This window comes from Pelmatolapia mariae, linkage group LG10_11 (assembly GCF_036321145.2).
Source record: "Pelmatolapia mariae isolate MD_Pm_ZW linkage group LG10_11, Pm_UMD_F_2, whole genome shotgun sequence".
Taxonomy (NCBI): domain Eukaryota; kingdom Metazoa; phylum Chordata; class Actinopteri; order Cichliformes; family Cichlidae; genus Pelmatolapia; species Pelmatolapia mariae.
The window spans coordinates 24,443,925-24,462,146 of NC_086236.1; the positions used below are offsets into that span (position 1 = coordinate 24,443,925).

At 41.6% G+C, this 18,222-nt stretch overlaps 2 protein-coding genes across 3 annotated transcripts; both read left to right on the top strand.

Annotated features, from left to right (window-relative positions):
- The first annotated feature begins 653 nt into the window (after window positions 1-653).
- Window positions 654-7,325, top strand: vps51 (VPS51 subunit of GARP complex). The gene is made up of 11 exons (XM_063488123.1): window positions 654-1,078; window positions 1,464-1,593; window positions 1,703-1,849; window positions 1,949-2,168; window positions 2,657-3,548; window positions 3,695-3,910; window positions 4,021-4,104; window positions 4,189-4,323; window positions 4,410-4,531; window positions 6,313-6,400; window positions 6,491-7,325. The coding sequence occupies exons 1-11, from the start codon at window positions 902-904 to the stop codon at window positions 6,749-6,751; spliced, it is 2,472 nt and encodes an 823-aa protein (XP_063344193.1). The 5' UTR covers window positions 654-901; the 3' UTR covers window positions 6,752-7,325.
- A 266-nt stretch (window positions 7,326-7,591) lies between these two features.
- tm7sf2 (transmembrane 7 superfamily member 2) lies at window positions 7,592-17,764 on the top strand. 2 transcript variants are annotated; one of them, XM_063486465.1, is made up of 11 exons: window positions 7,592-7,664; window positions 8,567-8,649; window positions 9,502-9,698; window positions 10,183-10,237; window positions 10,631-10,825; window positions 11,127-11,230; window positions 13,556-13,675; window positions 13,756-13,924; window positions 14,030-14,110; window positions 14,273-14,395; window positions 17,294-17,763. In XM_063486465.1, the coding sequence occupies exons 2-11, from the start codon at window positions 8,577-8,579 to the stop codon at window positions 17,452-17,454; spliced, it is 1,278 nt and encodes a 425-aa protein (XP_063342535.1). In that variant the 5' UTR covers window positions 7,592-7,664; window positions 8,567-8,576; the 3' UTR covers window positions 17,455-17,763. The 2 variants fall into 2 exon arrangements, with proteins under 2 accessions (XP_063342535.1, XP_063342534.1); XM_063486464.1 differs by having other exon boundaries at window positions 7,598-7,733; window positions 17,294-17,764.
- Window positions 17,765-18,222: the final 458 nt, after the last annotated feature.

Consider the following 18,222-nt stretch of genomic DNA (forward strand, 5'->3'; position numbering starts at 1 on the left):
GTATGATAAGAGTTGATATATATCTGTAGAAAGCTTGGTGAGTGCTCCTGTGGAAATGATTTAACATGCACCTAAAACCTCTGATTTTCTGTTTATACAAATGATTTTCAAATACCTGAACTATATCCCAGATTATTATTCCTCTGTGATTTTTATGTTCATGATACAATATAGACTTTTGTCACATTTTAAATCTTATAATAAAAGTGTTTTTTTTTCCTCTGAGCACTCAAGGGATTAACATTTTTGTGTTTTTCTTGATTTCAACACTGTAGGATTTGCTATGATCAGATTGCAGTACAATCAAGACTGTATGTTAATTTTATCATACACACTTAATCCATTTTGGTGTCATCATTTAATTTTTCCCTACAACCAAAAAACAAATTGAAGATTCCTTCAATCTAAGCACTTTAATATGGCGTTACGTGCCAATTAGGACATGCGCAGTTGTGCGCATAACTAGAACACTTACCTGAACAATTATGAGCTTTGTCTCTGTCTATACTTTGCCAAAAAATACATTCTTACATAAAATACATAAATTTTGAAGCCTTTAGTGAATAAAAAGCTCAACAAAGAGAAACTGCTCTAATTGGCTGTTTAGATTACGTGCACTGGTGGACGACGTAACACCGGATAGGCTAGAAACCCGGAAACAACAGCGCTTCCACCTAGCTGCTTCTGTCTCAGAGAAAATATGACATTTTCTGAATATTTATCCTGAATGAGTTTGTTGTTTCCAGTTGGCAGCGAGGCTAAACACACAGCGATTACACAGGAGCTGTGTGCTGCCGTTTCCCAGCTAGTGGCTGTCGTTTGTCTCCTGTCAGCTGGTTTGTCGTCGCCTTTGTTTATCGTTATTTTACTTTAAACGTTTCACAGCTGGCCGCCGTTCATTATGGACGAGGGCTCGGTGCCGGTGGCTGAAGACCCGGGAAGGAGGCGGAGGGTGCACGGCATGTTGAAGCTCTACTACGGGCTGAATGAGGAAGGAAAGGCCCCGGAGCAGCCGGAGTCCCTGGATCCCTGCGACATCAATGGGCCTCATTTCGACCCGGAGCTCTATCTCAACAAGGTGCGAAACTGCTACTGTCATTGTAATCCGCTCAGTGGCTCACAAAGCTGGACTGCTTCAGAATTTTAGCGTAAGCTTGATGCCAGATAATAGAAAATGAAATGCTGAAATCGACAATACTATACACAGTGCAGATTGCAGTAATGTTACATGAACTGAAGAAAACACCAGAGTATTTCCTTCATTTGTCCCAGTTGTAATGTCACTACAGGTGAAGATGTAGATGGCTGTGAATTTTAAAACACTTTTTTAAAAATCTGCTTCTGTCTTTGCCAAACAGTGAGGAATGAATCAGTTGTAATACTATATCACACTATATCTAGAAGACACAAATGACCACTAAGCATACGTGCAGTAACTTTTTTATTTAAATATCCAAATCCAGCTCAGGAGGGAGTGCTCTCTCACGGAGCTGATGGACCAGGAGACCTGTATGGTCAGGCAGATCCGCTCTTTGGACAGCGACATGCAAACCCTGGTGTATGAAAACTACAACAAGTTTATATCTGCTACAGGTGAAGGAACATCACAAACACACACACTGCTGCCCTAACGTAAGCTGACATTAAATTGTGCAAACCTGGATAGCTGAAATATCCTTCTTTCTTTCTTTCCTTCTGCCAGACACCATAAGAAAGATGAAGAATGACTTCAAGAAAATGGAAGATGAAATGGATTGTCTGTCTGCTAACATGGCTGCGATCACAGAGTTCAGCGCTCGGATCAGCGGCACTCTTCAAGACCAGCATGCGCAGATAACCAAACTCTCTGGTGAGACCTAACCTGACTGTTTGTTTGGATTAAACTTTTTAATAGGTTGATTCATATTTTATTTATTTATTTTGGGGGTCTTACCATGTTTCACTCCAGGTGTTCACACTCTGTTGAGGAAGCTGCAGTTTCTGTTTGAACTCCCCGCAAGGTTGAATAAATGTTTGGAGCTGCAGGCCTACGCTCAGGCAGTGAACACCCACCGCCGTGCCCGCTGCGTACTGCAGCAGTACAGCCACCTGCCCTCCTTCAAGGGAATTCAGGATGACTGTCACGCCATCATGGACAAGCTGGCACAGGAGCTTCGACAGAAGTTCAGGTGACAATGACTAGTTATTACAATATATAAGAAAAATAATTTTAATTAGGATAAACAGCATGTTTGACACAACTGCATAGATATTAAAATTGCAAATAAATAAACACAAATTGAGTTGACTCATAGACAATAAACAAATGGACATAAGCCTCATCAGAGAGGTTTTATTGACAAATTTATTACATATATACTGTTTTTGTTTTATTTTATTTTATTTTGGGTAGTTTTGTTCTATACTGTTTCAGTAAGTTTTTTTTTTCCAAAGCCTAGTTTAAATAGTCTAGTTTTATTTAAGTTGACTCGGATGTGCTTTCACACCTAGTTTTAGTTTTTAGTGTAGTTTTAGATGCCAACTTGAGGGAACATTACTCAAAAACTTTTCCTTTTATAAGAGGCTGATGAATGAGCCACAACTGACCAAACTTCAGGGAAAAAAATCACACGTTTCATTACATTTCTGCTTCTGTCTTTTCTTCTTGTGATCATAGGGATGGTGGGTCAAGTGCCAAAGATTTATCAGAGTGTGTGGAGCTTCTGTTGCAGTTGGATGAGCCAGCAGAAGAGCTGTGTGATAAATTCCTGAGCCACGCGCAGTCTCGCCTTGAGTCAGATCTTCAGGGCCTGGAAGCAGAGATAAGGCCGTACCCGTCCACAGCCACAAAAGATGCTTCCGCGCACGGGTTGTCGTCTGCAACAGCCCCCGGATCGCCGACCGACGGCTCTCCCAAAAACAGCTCTCTGCCTTCCCCCGCATCAAATACTGACATCCTGGAATTCATTGACAGAGGCTGCAATGAGTTTGTGAGTAGCTTATGCTTGGTCATCACTTCCTATCAAGAACTGTTTATCAACCATGCTCAAAAGGGCGAACTGGCATCCAAAAATATTCCTCAGATGGCAAATGGCAAGCTGCATGCCTTTGTGGATGATTTGGCTGCTCGATATTTCATGCTTGTCGAGCGGAGAATACAAGAGGAGAAAGGAGTTGGGGATAACTCCCTACTTGTACGTGCGCTGGACCGCTTCCACCGCAGACTCCAGGCTGTGGCCAAACTTCTGCCTGGCTCAGCTGTGCCAAACAAGGGGACGGAGATTGTGATACGGGCGGCGACGGAGCGAGTCAAGCAGTACCTTTCCGCTCTGCAGAGCTTCTACATGGACAGCTTGACAGACGTGAGGCAGGCTCTGGCAACTCCTCGTCTCTCTGTGGCTGGCACTTCTGTGGCTGGGCCAGCCTCTGGCAGAGACGCTCCAACCAGCCTACCAGAGCTGCTCTCCTCCCTGTCAGCCTCAATTCTCAATCAGATTAAGTCGGTGCTGGCGTCAGTGCATCTCTTTACAGCTAAGGACATCACATTCTCCAACAAGCCGTACTTCAAGGTGAACATTTTCTGCTCCCAAACTACCTTTTATAGTTTTCATATGAGTTTGAACCAATGTGTGACATCATGTGTTACTGTAACCCTGTGTGTTGTCTCTACATTGTGCGAGTGATACCGGTTTGTGTGTGTCTCCCCCCCTTTTAGGGTGAATTCTGCAGCAAGGGTGTACGTGAGAGCCTGGTGGTGAGCTTTATCAAGTTTGTGTGCCAGTCTTCTCGGCAGTTTTGTGAGACCGCCGGAGACAAAGGAGGTTCAACTCCCCCAGCCCTTCTGTTGCTGCTGTCTCGTCTTTGCTTGGACTACGAAACCTCTACCATCTCCTACATACTTACTCTCACAGATGAACAGTTCCTTGTACAGGTATCACAAAACAAGAAGAGCTAGCTGTCATTATGCTTTTGATCTCGCTAATCAGCCAGTCACCCTGCCAAAGGTAATGACAAGAATGTTCTTTTTGCTCTTTCTCTCAGCACCACAGTCCCGTAACACCTGTTACAACTTTATGTGCAGAAGCCAGGGAGGCAGCACAGAAACTACTCAACCATTATGTCAAGGTAGGCATTTTATCAACAACCTTTAAAAGTCACAAAAGCAAAACAACCTTTTTATTTAGTTGCTGTATTTTTGTTTTGCTTCAGGTTCAGGGTCTGATTATTTCCCAAATGTTAAGAAAAAGCGTTGAAACCAGAGACTGGGTTAACACCATTGAGCCAAGAAATGTCCGCGCTGTCATGAAGAGAGTAGTAGAGGACACCACATCCATTGATGTGCAGGTGAGCGTTTTTGCAACTGTTCCACTGTCCTCACGCACTCATGATCCCACATGAACGGGCTGTTTTATGAACCTTCTGCACGATAGGTTGGTCTCTTGTATGAAGAGGGCGTGAGGAAAGCGCACAGCAGCGACTCCAGCAAAAGGACTTTCTCTGTCTACAGCAGCTCCAGGCAGCAAGCCCGCTATGCTGCCAGCTACACCCCAAGGTACCATAGCTCTACACACACTGCTCAGCTGGTGGCAGTTGTGGTTTTGTTTTTTTTGGTTCTGTTCACACCAGGATTGGCCAACTCCAGGCCTCTAGGGCCGGTGTCCTGCAGGTTTTAGATAACACCCTGGGTCATCACACTTGAATCAAATGATTAGTTCATTAGCAGGCCTCTGGAGAACTTCAAGACATGTTGAGGAGGTAATTTAGCTTTTAAATCAGCTGTGATGGATCAAGGACACATCTAAAACCTGCAGGACACCGGCCCTTGAGGCCTGGGTTTGGACACCACTGGTTTACACCATTGCGCAAAAGTAGAGTAAGTAGAGTCTAATGTGCAGAAAATGAAACGATAGAAGGGCCTTTATAAATTTGTCCAATGTTTCCCGTCAAGATTTTCAGTCAGCGCTTGGATGTTCTTGAACATCTGTGATTTCAAACTTCCATAGAGAACAAATACCAACTCCCAAACAGGAGTTTTCAGTGGAAAAGGTTGGAGTGTTCAAGCTCAGAGGCCGTGCATTAGGTCAAAGGTGAAAATGCAGAATTCGTGTAGTTTACTTGCAACATTTACACAGTTTTGTGCTGTGACTTTGTCTGTAAGGTCATAACAGTCTATGTCTGGAGGTATCTGAAGATAAATATTTCTGTAGAAATTAACTGACTGGTGTGTAAGCATGCAGCACATGTTCAACCTGTTTACAAGTTATGGCTCTCTGGCTTGTAACTTTGTCCTCTTAACCACCCAGCATGTGATCCAGTGTGCACTGCAAACACACCAGTGCAAGTGGACAGAATGGGATTTTCAACGATTGACCTTAAAATAGTTAATAATAGTGCTAGCAGTGGTGCAGAGCTACCTATAAATGGGGCGAAAGCAAATTTTAAATCAGGAATGTCAAACTTGTTTATATTGTGGGACACATGCAGCCTATTTTGACCGTAAGAGGCCCGGAAGTTTAACCAAACATTTAATCCCTAATATATCCCAATATAAGAAAAAGAAGTGTAATTTCAACACTACATCTCGGTTTTTCTACGTGATGAAGAAATGCTGCTGCAGTTAATGAAAGAAAACTGTCAGCATGACTCATTGGGCTTAAACTGTGAGAAATAAATTTGTAAAATTACAGAGAAAGATCTGGTAGCTTATTACCATACTGTCCTATAATTATAAAACTGAACATTTGTTCACTCACAGTAAAAAATACAATATACAGTGAAAAAACAGGAATCTTTCTGTAATTCTGTGCCTATCTTACTTTACTTTTCTTAATTATTTTACTTTGCTATGAATGGCCACAGGGAAGCTCTTTATAAGTAAGAAAAGTTGTAAAACTTCTGAAAACACAATAAAAATTCCAAAATGTATGCTTGCCTTCACATTTTTCTATGCCAGTCAGTGGGCCAGGTTGGAGCCTTTGTCGGGCAGATTTTGGACCTTGGGCCTCATGTTTGGCACCCTGTTTTTGATTTTGATTCATTTATTTATTTATTTTGGTAGAGTACAGTGAGTGATTTTGGAAATGTCAGCATAAAGTAATGACATTGTAATGACATTTTAATAACCACTGAGTTATTAAAACTCAGTGGTTTTAATAACCACTGAGTGGTTATTAAAATGTTATAAATAAAAGGCACATAGATACAGTGTTACATTATACTTGAAAGTACGATGTCAGTTGTTTCATAGGCATTTTTAATCATACTTTAACTTATTTTATTTTATTTTATTTTTAAACACATTTACTTGAACACTTGTCTTCTGTTTACCTTCAGTGCTCCCATGGATACCAATCTGCTGAGCAACATACACAAGCTGTTCTCTGAGAGGATCGACATCTTTAGCTCAGTGGAGTTCAACAAGGTGGGTGCAGATCTGCAGATGGTCCTCATTTAATAAAATGAAAAAGGAAAAATCTTAGATTTTCACTTGCACATCTTTCTGCTTCCTTAGGTGTCCGTGATGACGGGAATTATCAAAATCAGCTTAAAAACATTCCTGGAGTGTGTCCGCCTGCGCACTTTTGGCCGATACGGGCTGCAGCAGATCCAGGTGGACTGCCACTACCTGCAGATGTACTTGTGGCGCTTTGTTTCCGACGAGAATCTCGTGCACTTCCTGCTAGATGAGATCGTTGGAAGCGCCGCCCACCGCTGCCTGGATCCCGCACCAATGGAGCAGAGTGTGATCGAAGTTATCTGTGAAAGAGGCTAAGGGGATGGAAAGAATTGCACTGAAATCATGAATCCAAATTTAAACACTTCTTTTCTGTTCAACACTTGCTGTTCAGTCTGTTGATCCAGATCGAACGAGTCAGGAATGATTATTTTTTCAACACTAAATCAAACAGTAGTAGCTGTTAACTGACGGCAAATTTGTGGCAGATTTAAATCGAAGTGCTTGTCATTAAAGTCCAAATGAGCGTGTACCACTTTGGTTTGATATCGTAACTGTTACAAACTAACAAAACCATCTCCTCCTTATACAAAGATAGAGTTGAATAATCCACTGTACAAGCTGAAGCTTTTAGCACCTGTTTCACTTGAAGGATAAAATATTGACCTTGAGTACATAATATTAATGACTACAGAGAGAAGCTGTGTCCTGTGAAAATCACATGTATTAATAAATAATTTTTAAGAGTGCTTTGCTGAATAATAATTTTCTGATTATGTAATCCATGTGTGTCTACCTGCTACCTTCAGGTCGTTTGAGTCTCTGTTTTCTGGGCTTGTTTCCATGTAAGGAATGTTTAAATGTAGCTTGTCTGCAATAAAAGTGTATGAATGTGGGATTCAGAGGTTGTGCTGTCCCTGTTGAAATCAGCTGGTAGATATAACGGTGTGCGCCTGCACTGATCTAAACTTGTGAGCATGAGGGTGACTGAGGCGAATTTCACAACATTTTCTACTATCTGGAGGGAACAGCTGACTGTCGCCACCTGACGATCGCATTTGATTGGCTAAGCCTTTTTCTCCCACCCTCTTCTGATGACCGCGGAGACTCCTGATTGGCGCGGGGAGGATTTCGTGCTGCGGTAACGTAGGTGGGGGCGTGTCCGTGTGCAGGTTGCTGGATGGACGCTCACGAGCTGCCTTGATGCAAACATCCCATTTTGCAGTAACCGGTAAGAGGCTAAACAGGACTACAGATTTGCACTCTTCGTGTTTGCGGAAAGCCTTCAGTTCGTTCACAGGTAACTGGTCCAACCCGTGTTTCACCGTCCACAGCAGAACTGCTCAGGAACTGACAGCAGCTTGACCTGAACTTTGCCTTATTTATTTATGGCACCCATCGCAACAGTCCAGCACGGGTGTGCAGAAATAAGCGGCGGTTTAAAATTTTATTAGAAAAAGGTTTTTAAATCGAACCATAATGACTTTTTGATGACTTTTAATCGTCTCGTTGGCCATTTCTCTTCCTTTTGGTCAAGTTTGATTATTAGCCCACATTTAGAATTCCCTTTGGGTGTTTGAATGCATCATTATTATGGCCTCGCCATTTAGTGTGAGGGGTTTACATCAAATATAGTCTGACAAGTATGCACCTGTAGAAGAAGTACTTGGATCTACTCTGGTAAAAGTACAAATAGAATCATTTAAAAAATACTCTACTGCAAGCGGAAGCCCTCAGCTTTAGATTTTACTGAAATAGGAGAGATGCCTTTGAAGTCAACTTCACTTTCCTGACAGCTTTGTTATAGATAGAGTTCAAACGCTGACAGTCTTGTTGGTACAGTCTGGTGGAAATCTCAGTTTGTCTAACCTGAGGAGGGACTCTGTGGGTTTACAGGGTTTATTAAATCAGTTATAAGTGTATTGCAGTGTGTATGCTCTTTAAATCTCCGGTTTTAGATAATCATTACTGATTGCTGGTAGTTGGTAAAAAGTGCCCAATAAAATGGAAATACTCAAGGGAAAAGTATCTTCAAGCTTCAAGATCTTAATAATAATACAGTCTCTGAGGGGTTTGTGTTGTCATTTTTACAACCTTTTAACTTATTGTATATATTGTCTACTTTTTAAACAGGAGCACAATAATGAGACCAAACAGTCAAGCACTCAAACACAAACTGTCACATGACTCAGAGAGGGAATTTGGAGGAACCCTGGGTAAGTCACAGCAGTGTGTCTTAATGTTGTGTTAGTAGACATCTTCGATTTAGTTTGATGTCACGTTGCCATGATCACAGTGCTGGGCATTGATGCAGCATGTGCCATTGCTGCACTAAACTAGAAAAACAACAGCAACGTTTCTTTCCTTTGATTCATTCATGCACTCTGATGCTCAAGCTGCTGTCTGCAAATACAGTGCTATCACATTACCTGCATTTCCCTGCAGCTAAATGCTGTTTTTATATACAAATTAGATAGAAGCTAAGAGGATCCTGATTTTATAAAAGGAAGAAATAAGCGGTGGTGATCATTTTAGCTGACATACAAAAGAACGTTTACACTAATGTGCTATTTATGATGCTGACACTGCCTAGAGATGTGTTGTTTTATTAAATTGAGCAGTTTGTTTGGTGGACCATAAGATTGATGCCTCAGTAAAACTAATAGGATGTAGGATGTTGCACTGTAGTAATGATCGCTGGCATCACAGCATCATCTCCGTCATTACACCTCTAATCAAGAATCAAGGCAGCCTCCTAGGTCAGATTCATCATTGCTGGAGTGAAATGTGCATGATGCTTCATGTCTTGCTTTTCCAGTTAAGCTAACCACAGATTTCACATCCGTCACTACTGATGTTTACAGTCAGCTGACTGAATTGTTTTGCTACTCTGCAGTTATTAGAGTTACCACAGTTTACCTGCATATGCATTATTAATGTGCTGCAATGCCAAATCTCCACGGATGCTGTTTTACTTCTTTACATGTTGTCTCAGCCATGCTGTCTTAACACGCACCTAACCTGTCATCATACTTTTGTCTGACTCTTTAATTGTATTCATCTTTCAGGTGCCGTGTGCATTCCCATCTTTCTTCCGTTAACGGTGCTGTTCCTGATCTGTTTGAGCCGATCTCCTGAGGCCAGTTTGTTCCAATGGCCGCCCCCCCTCCCCTCAGCTGACCAGCTGTGGGACCCGCTGGCCCCCGTGCTTCTTCTTGGGTGGTTTGCTTTGCATGCAGTCATCTATTTGATCCCATTAGGAAAGGTACGGCATGTTCATCAGCCCTATTCAATGTGAAACTTACAGTGAAATCTGCTGTGGGTTTGTGATCTAGCTTATGTGTATAATGAAGCTGTAAACGTAGCTTTATAACATGCTGTGTGTAATAATTAATACTAATAAATCAGCAGATAATTATTGTCTGTTAAGTTCCAGTCAGTGTGATCATCCTCTTGGTTAAATGACTGTACTCTGCAATTAGAGTTCTTTCAGAGCTACACGCCTCAACACTTCTCCTTTGCTACATACTGAAAAGTTTATAAAATACAGCGACCTGTATAATACAGTTCATCTGTGGCTATAGGCGCTCTCTGCCTATAGAGTCCAGCATTTTTGCAGAGGAACTTTCTAAGCTGCACAATTATAAAGAAATGAGAAATGAGAAAGAATGGGTTGAATTATTGACCTTATGACACTGTAATAGGTATGCAGCATATGATTTGTGTTGTATTCTGCTTATTGCCTGCAGGTGTCTGAGGGGCTGGTGCTCAGAGATGGAACACGCCTCAAGTATCCCATAAATGGTATCGTTGAGCAGGGCGCGATATAACTACAAGCATTTCTGTTTAGGACAGAATCTGTGCACCTTCAAGAAACAGATTTAAATATTAAACCTAAGTGTGAAATAATTTGTAATCCTGCAGCACTATCTGCAATGTTTCACAGCTATTCTTCAGTATTATACATGTTTTTACTGCAAATGTGTTGTTCACAGTTGTGCTGCTGACTGTAGTAAATTTGAGAAAAAAAGAAAAGAAAAAGAAAATCTAAAATCCACAGGTCTGATCTAAAAGTTGAAGTTACATAATACTCAGCTCTTCCAACTTTTACCTTTTTCTCCACGCAAGCCTCTGTCAGCCTGCTTATCTCGCTCCTCCAGGCGACAACATTTAGTGTTGTTTGTTTCCCTCCCTCAGGTTTTCATGGCCTGTGCATCAGCGGTGTGTTCCTGATGTTGTTACTGGGGCTCGGGGCTCCTCTGGGGTATCTGTTTGAGCTGCTGTTGCCTTTGGCAGTATGTGCAATAGCTGTGTCGTTCCTGTTCTCCATCTACCTCTACATCCGCTCCTTCTGGGCTCCTTCCCATGCGCTTGCTTTGGGGGGAAACACAGGTGAGATGTTGAGGATCATTAATAAAGGTTTATCCATGCTAAAACACGGTTTGAACCCAGCAGCTGGCAGCATTCAGTGCGTCCACAGGCTTGTTGTATTGTTTGCTGGAGGATTTGGGTGTTCCTGTGGGTAATTATCTAACTGCCACGCTCAACAGGAGCTTGTAGGCATTATGTATGAGGCAAACTGTTAAGTGAGATAGCGCTCCTGTACTTGCTACGCTGCTACCTTTATGTCAGCATGTAATTATAGCATTTGATTTTTGTGATTTAACCCATTTTTCTCTTTGATATGATTTAGGAAACCCGCTCTATGACTTCTTCATCGGGCGGGAGCTAAACCCCCGGATTGGAGATTTTGACCTGAAATATTTCTGCGAGCTCAGACCGGGTCTGATTGGCTGGGTGAGTTTACCCAGATTAGCAAACTACTTGGCTCACCTTAACACTGTTCAAAGATTTATAGATACAGTACTCTATAAGAGACACATTTGAAAACTGTCTCTAACTAGATGACAAGATCCTTTTTACTTTAGAGGTCATCCATTCATTCTCTTCCACTTATCTAAGTGGCTCCACAATCCTATCCCTATAGGCAGGGCACACCCTGGACAGGTCACCACTATGCCTCAGGGTTAACACAAAGAGACAAACAACCGTTCACACTCACATCACACCAGAATCACCAGTTAAGCTAACCCCATTAACTGCATGTCTTTGGACTGTGGGAGGAAGTCAGAGTACTCGGACAGAATCGACAGAGCTGCAGAGAGAACATGCAGACTCTGCACAGAAAGGCCCGGCCAGATAATAGAGTCTTAATAGAGTCTTACCCGGATGTATTTGTAAGTGTGCAAAACACCTTCAGATTCACGTTAAATGCATTAAATAACATTGATGGTCATTTCTGTCCAAGAGCCCAACATGACCAACAGGTGGCGGTATTGCTCTCCTCTGAGCTTCCATAATAATTTGCAGTCTGTGAGTTTGACACAGTCACAATCAAAAGCTTTTCTCCCTGCTGACCTGACACAGTAAGACATTTGCTGGAGGACTGGGGAGCGCGCAGCTATCTGTGTCTGAGTCATCAGACTAAATTAGAATAAATGTGCTGTAGAACCTCAAACAAGATCCCTAAAATGACCACGAGGTTCTCAATGTCATCGCTGGTCACAAAACCGACAGCACCGAGACAGCAGAAGGTTAAAGCGTCTCGGTAAAGCAATGATGCGAGGAGCCGTTTTCCTTTGGTATTTACAGTGTACAAAGGAAAAACCTTTGCACATGTGAATGTTTTAAAGCCATGTGCGTGGGAGAGCCCAGAAAAAGCCTCCACCAACTGGCTACAGACACTGTGTGGGATATTTTCATTTCCTGTTCAACGTCCAAACTACTTTCTTTTAACGTTCAGCATTTCACAGTTGCTGATAAAGTCTCAAATATTAAAGCACAATGGGCTTTCTTAATAATTTAATGGATTCCTTGGACTTTAGTATAATAGTGCCAAATATTGCTTCTTAGATCTTAATCAGCTTCATATTTAATAACTCAGTTTGAGTTATGGGAGTGTTTATGACTCGAGTGTGAAATATTTATTTTGTTTCTGCATTCTCGTGTATCATCAAGTCAGAAAAATGTACACAATGTATGGATTTTTTTTCCCACTGGGAACATAAATGACAACAGTCTGGGGAATGAATGCAGCTGCAGAATATCCTTCAGAAAGCATTTGGAGTGTGATAATGCATTTATTAATCATTTATTCGATTAGTCCAAATGGCAGACAATTGATTGGCGTGTACGCTGTAATTATTTGCACAGTTTTTTGTTCTCTAGACTCTGCACTCCAGCTCATTCCATTTTACATAAAATGATGGATCACAGCGCCTAGTCTGGGCTTTCATTAGAGCACTGAAAAGACTCCGTGCGAGATACGGTTAAACGTGTCGCCCTGAATCACAAATGGTTAAAATGTAAATGGGACATTTGCGCAAAAGACCTCACATGTGACCCAGAGTTGACTGCAAGCTGTCATTCAGATTGAGGTGATTCAGAGGAGGTGAAGAAGATATCAAGGACTTGTTTGACGACATGGCCGGTTTGCCAAAAGTTAGATTCATTCTTAATTTTCACTCAAGAAAACTGGAACAAGACCTGCAAATGATCTCATGGATGGATAAGGCTAAGACTTGACTTTTAATGAAGTCTATACTGTTTCATATTATGTTAGATTAAATGTACCTAAATACAGAGTAGGTTTTTACTGTATGTTTATAATCACTTCATCACAGGAAGAATTTTCTTATTCAGAAAGACAGAAAATGTGACACGTGTCTTATATTTCACTCACAAATGAAAGACTCGATTAAGTGAGACATTATTTGGCAGATTATTAATCCTAAAAACAGTGGCTCTGTAGTGTAGTGGTTAATTTGCCTAACACATGAAAGAGCCCCTGTTTGAGTTTGGAAGGAGATGAAAATCCCTGGGAGGGAAGCATCAGGTAGGGCATCATCTGTAAAAATCGCATATGTGGATCCATCCACACGAGAATAAGTGACCAGCCAAAAGAAGCTTTTTATTTATTGCAAAATAAATAGTAGAATAATGACAGCATAGCATCCATTTATTTTAGTTGGCAATCTCATGATCACAGAAGGAATTTGTCTGCCCGTGCAAATGAACACACGCAGCCCCACTTGTGTTCATCATTATTCACGACCCCCTCAGGTGGTCATTAACCTCGGCATGCTGATGAAGGAGGTGGAGCTCCGAGGGTCCCCCTCCCTCGCCATAATTCTGGTCAACAGTTTCCAGCTGCTGTATGTGGCGGACGCTCTGTGGAATGAGGTGAGAGTCACACTTTTTTTTTTTTTTACTTTATTTGATCATTGCTTTTATTTAATGTCTGCTTCATTTTGCTGTAACAGGAGGCTGTCCTGACCACCATGGACATTGTGCACGATGGTTTTGGTTTCATGCTGGTCTTCGGTGATCTGGCCTGGGTTCCATTCACGTACGGCCTGCAGGCAGCCTTCCTGGTTGTCCACCCCCAGACCCTAAGTTCACTCAAGGCTGCAGCCATAATAGCACTGAATGGTAATCGCTTGTCAGCTCTTTTCTGCTGTTCTGCTGAAAAGTGGCTGAAAATGAATAATGAACCTTTTTTTTTTGTTTTGTTTTTTGGGGGGGTTTTGCCGTCAGGTATTGGATATTACATTTTCAGACAATCCAACTCACAGAAGAATCAGTTCAGACGGGACCCCACTCATCCAAGTGTCGCTAGTAAGTTTGTTTCCCTCCTTTTTTATCTTTATCTTTTAATGCATTCAGATAAAGTCTTTTTTTAATTTTTATTGATTTCCTCCTCACATCAAAGTGGGGAGGGAGACAGAGAGTTGGTAAATCTTATTCAGAAATATCGGTGTGTTTTACGACTCCCTACAGGACTGGAGACCATTGCCACAGCAACAGGGAAGCGGCTGCTGGTGTCCGGCTGGTGGGGTCTCGTTCGTCATCCCAATTACCTTGGGGACCTCCTCATGGCCCTTGCCTGGTCCCTTCCGTGTGGTAAGACATCTTAAAAGCCCTCTGCCCTTTTTTTTTTTGCTAGAAAAGAAGGCCACGCTGACATAACAGTTTTTTTAGCATATGTGGGTGAAGTCATGGATAAGAGATTAATGTCAGGCTGAGTATTAATCATCTTCAGCCTTGTTTATTATTAGTATGGATAATGATGGCTGGTTGTGTTAATGATCCACTGTGAAATCCAGGTTCTTTTTTTTCTCGGAAACTTTACTTGTATGTATGTATGTACTAAAGTTTTGACCTCCTCATTATGAATGTCACTAATCCAGGGATTAGTGACATTCATAGCAAAGTAACTCATAGCAAAAGTCATAATCTTTCATTTTTATTGTGATTATACCTCAAATTGGTCGTTTTAAGAAAATCTTTATGTTTGTATTTAGCAGCAAGGACCCCAACCCCAAATGCATTTATTGATAATGAAGCAGCAAGCTGCAGTTTGAGGAAGCCTTTTATCGGATCAGGGGTGACTCGTGAGCCTGGCATATCCAACTGATAGCTTTGAGAAAGACTGACAAACAGAAGAAACGTGAGGGAGAATGAATGGGTGTGTCACACAAGTAGAGATTTACAGATCTATGGCCAGTAGGGGAGTGTTTGCGGCGTGCTCCAACTCCTTTGAGTTTATCTACCTTTATAATATGATTGGAAAGATGTGTTTTTGGTATTTAAATAGCGTTTTGTATGGGGTGCTGATCCAAGGATTTTCAAATATTTCAAACTTAACCATGAAAACCTGGGCCAAGTCCAACACCCACCAGGAGCAAATAATTGTCAGTAAGTCCAAGCTCTCACTGCAAAATGAGGGCCAAATGGATCATAGCAATGGGTCAGATACCCCACACTCCTGAAGCACATACCAGAGGATCCACTGAGGGTTACAGTTAGACCCCTTCTTCAAGTCCACAAAGAACATGACTGGTTGTGCAAACTCGCACACACCCTCAAACATGCTCAGCAGGATAAAGAAGCAGTCCAGTATTCCAGAACCAGGACGAAAACTAGATTTTACTACATACACTACATACAACTTCTTTAACTGAGCTTCAGGAGGACCAATGTGGACAAACTTCTTCTCTATTACATCTAGTAGCTTAATATTTCCAGCGAGGCTTAAAAGTGTGATCCTTGTGTAATTGGTCCTGGAGGACATCAAGAGTCTTAAGATGCTTCTAGAGAATCTGATCCACCCCAGGGGCTCTGTGACCAAGGAGCTGTTAAACTACCTCAGTGACCTCACCCCCAGTGATGGGCCGGTGTTCCCCCTCACTTCTTCTCTTCCTCTGGGTGTGACAATAAGATTGAGGGGGTCCTCAGTGGAAGTATTCCTTCCATTGCTTGATTATATGAAGTTGAGGTCAGCTGCTTTCCCATTCTAAGTCACATGACAGTATGTCTGAATCGTTTCAAGGCTGTCCAAAAGTCTTGTTTCTTGGTCTCACCCAGTCCTCCCTGACCTTCCTTCAGCTACTAACAGGGCTGGACTCTTTGCTGCCAGAACAGACACCAGCCACTTTGCAGCTGCAGATTCGCGAAGGCGCCTCAGGCGTTAAACGTTCCTTTTTTTAACCCAACCTTCCTTTGAATGCTTCAGAAGTTGTGCTGGAGGTTGGGATGAGAATCTCACTCACAGACTGGGGGCTCTGCAAAATGGTCCTCACTGTACATTTGGGTATACAAGACCTGTCCAGGACCCCGCTTATGAACACCCTTCTTCTTGAACATGGTGTTTGTTTTTGACAAACTGTACTTAGCACAGAAGTCCAATAGATAAACACCACTCTGGCTCAGATCAGGCAGACCATTCATCCTGATCAATCCCCACCTGGTCTCACCTGTTCGGTGCCCACGGTGGAGTCTTAATGGCAGGGTACCCTGAACTGTTGCTCAGCACACAAGGAACAAACAACAGTTAAGACCTGTTCCCTGGGAAGTTGTTTTCTAGTAAATTTGTAACAGTTTTGTTGAAAATTCAGAGGTTTTCTTTCTCTGAATTTTACCCCTCCTCACCGAGCCGCTATTGTTTTTCTTTTTTCTTTTTTTTTTGCATTGTGGTAAATACAGATGGAAAACAGCCTCAATCTAACTAAGCATTTAATGCCACATTTTGTGTGCTCTCAGTACATTTTGATGTGGTTTTGGTTATATAAGGTATTAATGGCCTTGTGCACTGTGATTTTTTATTCAGACTACCTCCATGTCCTTATGAAGTATTTGCATTACATTTGCAACTGGTGTACTTCCAACAAAGGCAGCAGGAGACTGTTCTCTTTGTTCTTCTGTAAATTGCCCTATTCTCTCAAAAACCCACTTCCTGAAATAGTGACTGTCAGACTTTTGTATAGCTGACACTCTCTCATTGGTATTCAACATTATGTGACTCATTTGTCTCTCTGCTTTTGTAATTGAGATGCATTCTTTAGTTTCTGCTTTTTATCCTTTTTTATCGCTGTAGCACAAACTGCAAAAATTATGCACTCCCAAAAAAAAGTGATGACGGATGAAAGCTGCCCTAACAAACGATCTCAGTGGTCCCCTGTAAACCTGGACTGAGGAAGCGCTGACTAAAGGGACAAGGGGTACTGCTCTGAAACACTAAGTGCAGTCTCAAAAAACAGATTACTGTGATGAATCAACACTGAATATTAAGAGCTTAATCAGACTGGTATTCACTGCAGGGCTTTTGTACAATACAGACTGAATAGAAAGTAAACTGCTATTTGCAGAGGAGGATGTACACTTGATTGCAGCTTGTTTTATACAAATCACAAATGCTGATGTCAGTAGCAAAAGAAGGTACTAGTTTTTTTTTCACCATTCATTACTGAATCATATAATATTGTCTTGTGTTTTTTGTCATATGTGTCTCTTTATTTATAGGATTCTCGCATCTTCTGCCTTATTTCTACGTCATATACTTCACCATTTTACTGATTCACCGAGAGGCCCGTGATGAAAGACAGTGTAGAGCCAAATACGGGCTGGCTTGGGACACATACTGCCGACGTGTGCCTTACAGGATTTTCCCTTATATATACTAAGAAGGAAAGAAGATGTGGAGGAGAGGGATCTGAACTGCCATACAACTTATTGAACACAAACCTAGCAATAATTTCATGTAAATCTATTTTCAGTAAAACAAAGATGACTAGTGTTTGAATCTTTGCATTTTGACCGTGAAGTCAGTCTGTGCTCCACATCTCTTTGGAAAAACAAATATGACTTAAATACTGATTGGACGGTAGAAACAAACCCATAAATATCAGTGCCTTTGTTCAAAGAAAGTCTGCGTAAAAGCATTTTTTACAGTGTCTTGTTTTGTTGTTGTTGTTGTTTTTTGTTTTTTTAAATGTAGTGTCACAGTAAACTACATTGGAAATAAACAACTACAAAACACCAAGTATTCGAAATATGAAGATAAAACGTGATGATGTTTTACATCGTTGCATTATGTATGTAGAAGTCAAGCCCATTCTTTTGTGAAAATTCTCATGTGAAAATGTGACTCATACACTCAGTGGACACTTTGTCAAATATGCCTTCCTTGTACTGGGTCCCAAAGGTTCTGTATTGGCCTGAGTTTGGTAATTGTGGAGGCCGTTCAAGCACAGTGAACTCATTGTCACATTCAAGAAACCAGTATGACATGATCTTAGCTCTGTGACGTTGCAGCATAGAAGTAGCCTTCAGAAGTAGCCACCGCCACCAGAGTGGATCCACATTGTTTCACACCAAATTCAGTTGCTACAATCCAAGTGTAGCAGCAGAAATCCAGACTCATCAGACAAGACAACATTTTTCCAATGTTT

Bases quoted from the DNA above. Each gene is read 5' to 3' on its own strand.
- vps51 (XM_063488123.1), top strand. From the start codon at position 902: ATGGACGAGGGCTCGGTGCCGGTGGCTGAAGACCCGGGAAGGAGGCGG. The intron at 4,105-4,188 runs GTAGGCATTTTA...GTTTTGCTTCAG, and splicing joins TACTCAACCATTATGTCAAG to GTTCAGGGTCTGATTATTTC. The intron at 4,532-6,312 runs GTACCATAGCTC...GTTTACCTTCAG, and splicing joins GCTGCCAGCTACACCCCAAG to TGCTCCCATGGATACCAATC.
- tm7sf2 (XM_063486465.1), top strand. From the start codon at position 8,577: ATGAGACCAAACAGTCAAGCACTCAAACACAAACTGTCACATGACTCA. The intron at 9,699-10,182 runs GTACGGCATGTT...TATTGCCTGCAG, and splicing joins ATTTGATCCCATTAGGAAAG to GTGTCTGAGGGGCTGGTGCT. The intron at 13,925-14,029 runs GTAATCGCTTGT...TTTTGCCGTCAG, and splicing joins AGCCATAATAGCACTGAATG to GTATTGGATATTACATTTTC.